Source organism: Phodopus roborovskii, unplaced genomic scaffold (genome assembly GCF_943737965.1).
Source record: "Phodopus roborovskii unplaced genomic scaffold, PHOROB, whole genome shotgun sequence".
Lineage (NCBI taxonomy): Eukaryota > Metazoa > Chordata > Mammalia > Rodentia > Cricetidae > Phodopus > Phodopus roborovskii.
This window is the reverse complement of record NW_026125182.1, coordinates 53,732-62,576: the sequence shown is the minus strand read 5'-3', so window position 1 is coordinate 62,576 and position 8,845 is coordinate 53,732. Positions and strand designations below refer to the sequence as shown.

Sequence of the window (8,845 nt, the reverse complement as noted above, 5' to 3'; positions counted from 1 at the left end):
TAACCTAGGGTTGGCTACTACCGCTGGGCTCCCGGACACCCGCTGCGAAAACTGGGTGGGGAGAGGGCGTGACCACTAGAACACTGAGCCCGAGTCAGCGGCGCTGGACCCCGGCTGGACCGAGCGAGTCTGCTTTCCCGCGTCCCCAGAGCACGAGTGCTGGGGAGGGCTTCTCGAATTGACTGGAATTTTCCGGAGACCGTACTCGGCATTGCCCAGTCTTTGTCGGGGCGGGGGGAATGAAATGCGTGAATATGAGTGTTATTCTTCTCCCACACGCATGATTTTAATAGACCTATCAGTCACATCCCGACACATCTGCAGATCAGGCGCGCTGCGCCCGCAACTCCTTAAAAAAAATTAATTCGTTTCATCTGCCTTCTAGTGTGTTGAAGGGAGGGTGTCAAAGTCTCGGTGATACCAATAAAAAGGGGCTAGTTAGTTTTGTTTTTAAGTGAGGAGGAGAAGGGAAGAGGAGAGAGGGAAAGACACGGGGGGGGGGGTGTGGAGGTAGGGGGATGGCGAGACCTTCAAGCAAACCACCCTGCTTAGCTCACAGGTGAGTTTCAAAGCCACCCAGATTTCTCACACCAAGTTATGCAAACTTTATCCAGGCTTGACAAAGATTCTGCCCTGTCCTCCACACAGGTTTTAAACAAAATTGCACTAATAGAATGAAACACCACTCATGCGCTGGAAGTGGATTATCGTGTACTGATGAACATAAATAACCTCTTGTTGCTTGGCGAGAAACTGTATCTGTCCTTGAGTTGAGCTCCAAATAAGGCCTAGGAGAAAATTCTCTCCACTTACTTAAACTGGAGAGAGCCTGCCCGGAAACTGGCCTCAATCTCCAGAGGAGTTCCCCCTAATCCTCCTGCTTTGTTTTCAAATTAAGTCATTAGAGAATTTCTCCTCGCCTTTAACACCGGTAGAACCCAAAGGAAGGTGGCTTGGAGGCCCGGCACAAAGAACCAGGCACTGGGTGGAGCTCAAGCAGGGAACACAAAACACACAAAAAAATGAGGGGGCTGAGCTGTCTAGTATTTTCAAGATGATTAACTTTTTGTGTTGTGCTTCACTTAAAGTCGGCCATAACTCCTATGACAGGGAGCCCTGGTTTAGCTGCCCACAGCCAAGGCACATCAGGAATCCCAGAAGCCTAGGTGTTCGTGATAGAGGTGAGTGTGGCAATCCACTGAAGAAGACTTGGTGTTGGCTGCCTGTCACCAAAGACCCTTGTGAAAGGTGGGCTGAACCCTGCAAGTATCCTAGAATTTCTCTGAGGAGGTTCCTGGGGCTCTTCTTCCCGGACAGCCAGAGTGCGGCTCCCTCCTTGGATTCTTAAGCGAGCAAAACAGTTCTGAAAACAACAGAGCAAAAGCCAGCCCTAAGAGAAAAGTGAAGAAAGGAAAAAAGGGGGAGGGGTGTCCTTTTATCACCTTGTCAGAAAGCAGTGGTATCATCCTTGAATCTCTTGCGATCACTTTAAGGAATGAGGGGTTTAAGCCAACTCATCAAAATGACTTTAAAAAACAAATCACACACGTCACTTGTAAGATTAGCATTTATACTGAAAGGTATTCTCCAGTGCAGGCCGAGCTAAGATCTTACTGAATTGATAGAGTAAGTCCACTTTCCAATTGCTCATTCAAAAGAAAAAGAAAGGAAGGAAGAAAGAAGGAAGGAATGAAGGAAAACTGAGGGGGAAATGACGGGAAAGGCGTCTCTCTGGATTTAAGGAAAATTTCCTTCAAAAATAGAATTTCATTTTAAATGACATGATTAATTTCAAAACATATTTGCTGCAGTATAGCTTTTAAATGCAATGTTTAATGCTGTCAGATTATTTGAAGACAAAGTTTTACAGAAAACTTTAAATTCCAGGAAAAAAAAAAACCCTGCAATGTACCAATAAACACCTAGAAAAAATATAATTAAAAATATTTAAAGCATCAAACACCTCAAGATCTGATCAGGGTTAATAAACACCACATTCTGTGTTTACATTCCCTAGCAACCTGCATCCCATTTCACACAGGAGAGGGGGTGGTCTGGTGTGTCTGTGTGTGTGTGTGTGTGTGTGTGTGTGTGTGTGTGTGTGTGTAAGAAAATCTAAAAATTATGTTGCCCTTTCCCAGAGAGGAAGGGGGAGGAGTTGGGGTAGGACCTAGGTGAGGGACACTTCACTTACAATCCCAATTACGTGGATATCAAAGGCACACTGTTTTGGTGATGGTTGTTGGCCCCCATCCTTGCTTGGCCTCTGCCCACCAGTCCCACCATTGAGCACTGCTCTTTCTCCTCCCAACCAGGATCAAGCAGCCTCAAAAACTACCACAGTAGGTGAAGGGCAAAAACACAGCAAAGAAATAAAATAAAAACTTTTCTTTTTAAAGGCCAGAGCTGTGGCAGTTAAAGTTAAAATTTTGTAGTTACTTCCCTTCTGTGTTACCTTCAACTCTACAAAATAATCTAGTTCGCCTTTCTCTTTTCTCACTGAATAAAGCTCCTGAAACGCTGCCCTGGGGCCGAAACGCTGGTGCTTGGGGCTTCCTTACTCTTGGGCCCTACTGATTAATTTCTCCTCCAACAGATTGCTAATTGTATTTTGAACTCACAAAACATGCATATAAAATTAGCACGTTTCAATTTCACAGGGAAACGGGCTTTTCCTTGTTAAACCTTTGATTCAAATTTTGATGCATTTTGGGGGAAATCTCTCTTATTTGATTTTCGGGTTTTTAGATGAAAGATTTGCAGGCTATGTACATCATCTGACTCCTCTTCCCCCACCCCGTACCGCAACGCCTAAAATAAAAAATGTCACAACGCATTTACAAGAAATAATACAAAACAAAACAAAAAAAAAATGGAAATGCTCGGATACAGAGTTTTACAAAACCCAGAATATATCTCCACCGCCTGAGAGGGGATCGCGGTATAAATGAACGAACCAACCCAAAAGAGCGGTAACAACTACAAAATAATAAAACAACAACAACAACAAAAAAACAAACAAACAAACTTGTAAATGTTTGGATCTGCCTTACTACATTTATAACAAGTGAGAACAGCTCGAGGTCCATCACTCGGCCTCAGGCAGGAGAGCCAGAGGGAAGCAAATCCCGGAGAAAGTTACAGTGCCGGCAGTCATACAAAAGTTGGCATCGCCTCGCTGGGTTTTGTCTTTTGTCCTCCCGAGCCGAGAAAAAGCTGTGTGCTTCCACTGCGGACGATAAATACTGTACAAAAGGTTTCGTGAAAACACCAAAGTTCAGTCTAAGATGCCAGTCTGGTGTCAGCGCCTCGGAGTCCCGGGAAAGGTGAGAGAGGGCAGACGTCACCTGGCGGTCCGTTTTCCAGAGCCGTCTTTTTTTACAAGAACGTGAAGACGTCTGTACAAAGTAGAGCTCTGGAGGTTCTGGCGCAGGTCTCACGCTCGTCGTCGCCGGGTTGGCAGCCTCGAGCCACAGTGTCCCCGGCGTCCCCGGAGCGCTAGATATGCGTCAGGGGCACCGTGCCGTTGACGCCCGCGCCCGCGCCTTGGTAGTGCTGTGGCAGCGAGTGCAGCCGGCTTTGGGCCGCGGCAGCCGCTGCCGCCGCCGGGTCGCCACCCTCCCCAGCGGGCAGGTACATGCTGATCATCTCGCGGAGGTCCCCCGGGCACGGCGCCCGCGAGTGCGCGGGGGCCGGCGGACTGCCGCTGGGCTCTGACTTGACTAGCGAGCCCAGGGCGCCTAGGGCACCCGAGGATGCTGCCGCTGCAGCCGCCGCGGCCGCCACAGCCGAGTTCTGGTGCGCGCCGCCAGCAGCTGCGGCGGCGGCGGCTGCGGCGCCGTAGGGGATGCCGCCGTAGCCCGAAGGCGACGCGCTCATGTAGCCCTGAGAGTTGGAGATGGGGCTGTACTGCAGTGCGCCCATGTCGTAGCGGTGCATGGGCTGCGGGTTGTGAGGATGCGCGTGAGGATGGTGCGGGTGAGGATGCGCCGGGTGCGCGTGCGGGTGCGCGCCGCCCGCGCCGGGGTGCTGCCCGTAGGCTAGCTGTGCCTCCTGCATCATGGCTGCGGCCGCGGCTGCCGCGGCTACCGAGCCGGGGTAGGCGCCGTTTGCCCAGCCGTTGACGTGCGCGTAGCCGCCTCCCGCCGCGCCACCAGGGCTCTCCAGGCGCTGGCCCACGGCCGCCGCCCCGACGCCCACGCCCACGCCCATGGCCACGGCCGCACCACCGCCACCTGCGCCGGCCGCCAGCAGCCCACCGGCCAGCGAGTACTTGTCCTTCTTGAGCAACGTCTTGGTCTTACGGCGCGGCCGGTACTTGTAATCCGGGTGCTCCTTCATGTGCAACGCGCGCAGTCGCTTGGCCTCGTCGATGAACGGCCTTTTCTCAGCCTCGGACATGACCTTCCATTCGGCCCCCAGGCGCTTGCTGATTTCCGAGTTGTGCATCTTGGGGTTCTCCTGGGCCATCTTGCGTCTCTGTCCGCGGGACCACACCATGAAGGCGTTCATGGGCCGCTTGACCCGATCCTGGTTGGCCTTGGTGCCCCCGCCGCCGCCGCCACCCCCGCCCCCACCACCGCCCCCGCCCGCCCCGGCCGGGCCCGTGAGGTTCGTGGGCGCCTGGGCGCCGCCGGGCGAGTGCAGATCGGTCTCCATCATCATGCTGTACATCTGGGCGGCTCGCGGGTTCACCGGCACCGCAAAGAGAAGGCCTGGAGCATAGACGGCCGGGTGGGGGTGGGTGGGTGGAGAGAGGATCAGCCCAGAGAGACTGGGGGGGTGCTAGCAGAGAGAAGGGGGTTGGGTGGAGGCAACAACAAAAAAGAGGCAAAAGCACATGCACTTAGCGCGGGTCCAGCTCGCAGGTGGAAAGTTTCTCAGGGTGCACAAACCACTTGCCAAAGAGGCCGACGGCCAGGATGATCGCAGCTGCCGCCGGAGTCCGGGCGCTCTCGGCTGAGCTGTGCAAACAGGTGCAGTCGTGGCTAAGTTGAGATTCCACTTTCTGGCTCTGAAGCGGTGCCACTGGGCCCGACCCCGGGTTCGCTGCCTCCTGTTGGCCACTCGAAGTCTCTTTCCAGTGCTGGCTTCCTTGGCGGCTTCTAACTCCGGGGCCGCAACTTCTAGCAGGGCGGCGTGCCGCGTGCGCTGGGCATGTGCTGGTCCCAGGTGCCTGGGGAGGGCCAGGCTCTAAGCGGGACTCGGAGGGGGGTTCGGTGGGGGCGATCGCGGTTCAGCTAGGGAGGGGGTTAGGGACAGCGGTGGGAGGGCCAACGCGCGCAGAGAGCCGGAGAGTCGGGCCGTTGCACCCAGGACAAGCTGTCCGCTGCCTGCCCGGGGCCGTGCGCTCGGAGCGGAGGCGCACGCGGGGCCGGTGGCGCGGGGGGCCCAGCAGCCATACACCGGGCCCGGGCTGCCATTAAATGAGCGCGCCGCGGCCAATGGGAGCCGCCGGCGGCGTTGATTTGCATGGCGCGCTGGCGAGTGACGTGGGGAGGGAGTAGATACACTGGGCGCGGGCGGCAGAGCAAGGAGGTGGAGGAGGAGAAGAGGGGGGGAAGCAAGGGCAGGAAGGAGGGGGAAAAGGGGGCGCGGGGGGGCGGGGTCACAGCCACACTGCTTCCTGAGCGCGCGCGCGGCGGCGGCGATGGCGGCGAACCCGGTGCTCGCCCCCTTCTCCTCTCCCCTCCCGCGCGCTCCGAATGATTAACGATTGGGTTGAAAACCAAGAGGAAGAAAGAATCGCTGTCGGGGGAGGCGGGGGGGGGAGATATAGCCCTGGGTCGTGTTTAAATGCGTTCATTGGAGACCCAGCTCCTCCCTTGTCCCTTGTCCCCAGCTAGCCAACTCTGCGCCGGCAGGGAAGGAGAAAGTTGGAGGTAGAGGCCGCACTTTGCTCTCAGCTGGAAAGCAGAATAACTGCGTTGCGGGGGAGATCTTCCGAGGGGGAGCTTAAGCCCAATGCACCACTGCTGGTTTTCAGGCCACGCAGTCTGTCTCACCCCCGGCACGCAGTGCGTTCTCCAAAGCCTGATCTAGCAAAGGCCTTTCCAGATCCCGGATCTGTAATTCGGGTCTCCGTGGATGGAGGTGCAGCCTCTTTTGGGTAAAGCAGGACTCACAGCTTCCTTATTTACCCTGAACTTTCTTTGGGAGGGGAGTGTCTTTTAGTGGATCGGGGTGTTATAGTCAGGTACACTTCCCGACTTACTTTCTCCTCTTGAATTTCTGCGAAGGTCAAAAACATATTCTATCTGGAATCTAATCACTTCATCAGTCAAAAAAGTTTGTTGAAACAGCGAAAGAATTCTTATCAACCCCATTCTTTTCTGGAGCGGTACTCCCAGGACTTGGAATACGGTGTGAACTCGGGATGTGGGAGGGGGATGCTGAAACCCAATTGCAAGGGTGCCTCCTATCAGGTGACAGTGTTGCCCTTTTGTTTTGTTTCTTCCTACGTTGCGGGGGTGGGGGGAAAGCCAGTTCTGGGGTGATCAAGGCATACCACATATGGCTGTAATTCTTGAATCTCAGAGCAAGTATGCTTCCGGGGTGTACAGGAAATTTCCAACCCAACCTCAGCCAACATGGGTTCAGACCGCCATTTCCAAGAGAAAGGTGGGGGTTTTATTTAAAAGCAGAAGTTCTTCAGGCGTCCTGGGGTGGGGTGGGGTGGAAATAGAGGGTGTGTTTTTACTCCTGGGAGAAAGGTGCCTCAGGAGATTGCTGTTGTGCAAGGCAGGCCTTGGAGAATGCTTGCAACAGCCCTGTGTGTAATCCCAAGGCTCTTCTGATGGCAGAGATAACGGATAATAGGAAGAATAAGGATGTCCCAGTGTGTTGGGCGTTGAGCATAAGACAGTTTTTTTTTTTTTTCTGTTAGCAAAAATATCTGAGGCTGTGAATTCCCTGGCCCCATTGCTTCCTTGCTATGATTATTACATTGGTTTATTTTCTTTTTCTCCCAGGTTGGTTAGAGCACAGTGCAGTAGCAAATCCATCCCTCTGCCAACTGAACTTTGATTTCAGGCCATCCAGTACTTACTAAACTCATCAAATAATACAGAATTATGCTAGAAAGGAAACATCGTTTCACATTTTTATAAACATCCAGGTTTTAAGCTTAGTTTTCAGCTGCTTTCTTAAATCTGCAATCATGTTTATTAAATCTTTTGACCTGTTTCATGAACTACCTGCGAATATCAGTTACATTGTAAATGAACAAAAACCAACAGGAATGTTGTTTAAGAATTTGGTAGGACCATTTTCCTTTGATAATTTAGGAGGCGATGGGTGTGCAGAGAGATCCACTGTGTTAGGAGAAGTCAGCAAGACTGAAATAAAGGAAACACTTTACAAATTATAAACTATATTATCCACTTAGCAATTGAAAGATTTCTTTCCTGTGCTTTTCAATTTAGATTTTAAACTAAATAGCCAAAGACCCCCTGAAAACGCTTTGTATGAATAAAGCTTGGCACATTGTTTTCCATATCAATGGGGCAATTTATTTTACAAACACCCTGCACTCCAGTGAGCCTTGCAGGAATGCTTTATGCTTTGGGGAACTTGGATAGATGACTTTGAAATGGTCTGATTTCTTTCTACCAAGCCTTGAACATTGTTTCAAAATAGGATGTTACCCTTGTTCTCCAGAACATCTAAATAGGAGGTAAATGACATCACATTGCATGCAACCATGTTGGTGCTTGCTATTCTGGGTACCACTCTTCGGAAGCCCGGTTTAGTAATAAACTGTTCCCAGCCCAAGCCAATGCAAACCCAGTGGGTGCCACCTGCAGAAGCAGGAAATCAGAGATACAGGTGTAACTTGTCAGTATGGGAAGATTGACAGCAGTCATGCCAGCTAAGCAGTGGTGAGCATGGTGTGCCAGATCTCCTTGTGCCTTCTGTCCTGGATGAGCAGTGACAAACACTGCAACTCCTGTCAGTGACAACTTCTGGAAGCCTCTGGTTCTGGATTCTTCTATGCTCACTTCCCCAAAGGTGCTCTCTCTCTCTCTCTCTCTCTCTCTCTCTCTCTCTCTCTTTAAATATTTCTGTCTGCTTCCCATCGTCCCCCAGCCAGCTTGGTGGGGCTGCCTCCCAGCTTAATGTCATCCTAAAAACTATATTCTTGATGATATGAAGACTGACTTACTATGTTCAAGTAACACTAGAGAAAGTCCAGAATCCAAGTCAAGGTTTACTTCCACTGTTAATTGACCAATTCTGTTCCTTCAGCAACTCAGAAATTTCACTGTGCCATTGCTCAAAATGCCAAAGACCCACTTAGAATAGTAGCTAAGTTTTTAGTCAACCTGTGGTTATAATCCTCAGAAAATTCAGGTCAATCCATTGCCAGAGGAAATTATGTGTGCCTATATTTGTAAATGAGCATAGGTAAATTATGAAGGTGTGTATATATGGAAATGTTGTGTTTAAGCTTTTGCACAAAAGCCTTGACTTTCAAATAAACCGGAGTCCTGGATTTTAAACACCATGAACTGGAAACCCTGACGTTGAATCACCAGTACTTTCACTCTCTTACACACAACTTTATGCTCATGAGAAATGTTTGTTGCAAAGAGGGCCCTTGTGGACAGAACCCTTTGTCCCCCCCCCCTTTAAAGGCCAGCTATGATCAGCATTACAAGCTTCGAACAAGTTAAGTTCATGGGGACTGTGCAAGACTAGAAATTATTCCATGGGAGGTCCAGACTATTTGCCCTGGTGACAATCTCCTGGCCATGTTCAGAACAAGACCTTCAAAGGCTGGTGAGCCACTTGGAGGACAGAGGACACGTGGAGGTGCCTCCTGGGAACTCCCAGGGGCAAAGAT

At 51.4% G+C, this 8,845-nt stretch overlaps 1 protein-coding gene across 1 annotated transcript; it reads right to left on the bottom strand.

Moving 5' to 3' along the window:
• Positions 1 to 3,368: 3,368 nt before the first annotated feature.
• LOC127226554 (transcription factor SOX-1) lies at positions 3,369 to 4,776 on the bottom strand. Its single transcript, XM_051190651.1, has one exon. It carries the CDS (start codon positions 4,672 to 4,674, stop codon positions 3,499 to 3,501), a length of 1,176 nt encoding a protein of 391 aa, XP_051046608.1. The 5' UTR covers positions 4,675 to 4,776; the 3' UTR covers positions 3,369 to 3,498.
• Positions 4,777 to 8,845: the final 4,069 nt, after the last annotated feature.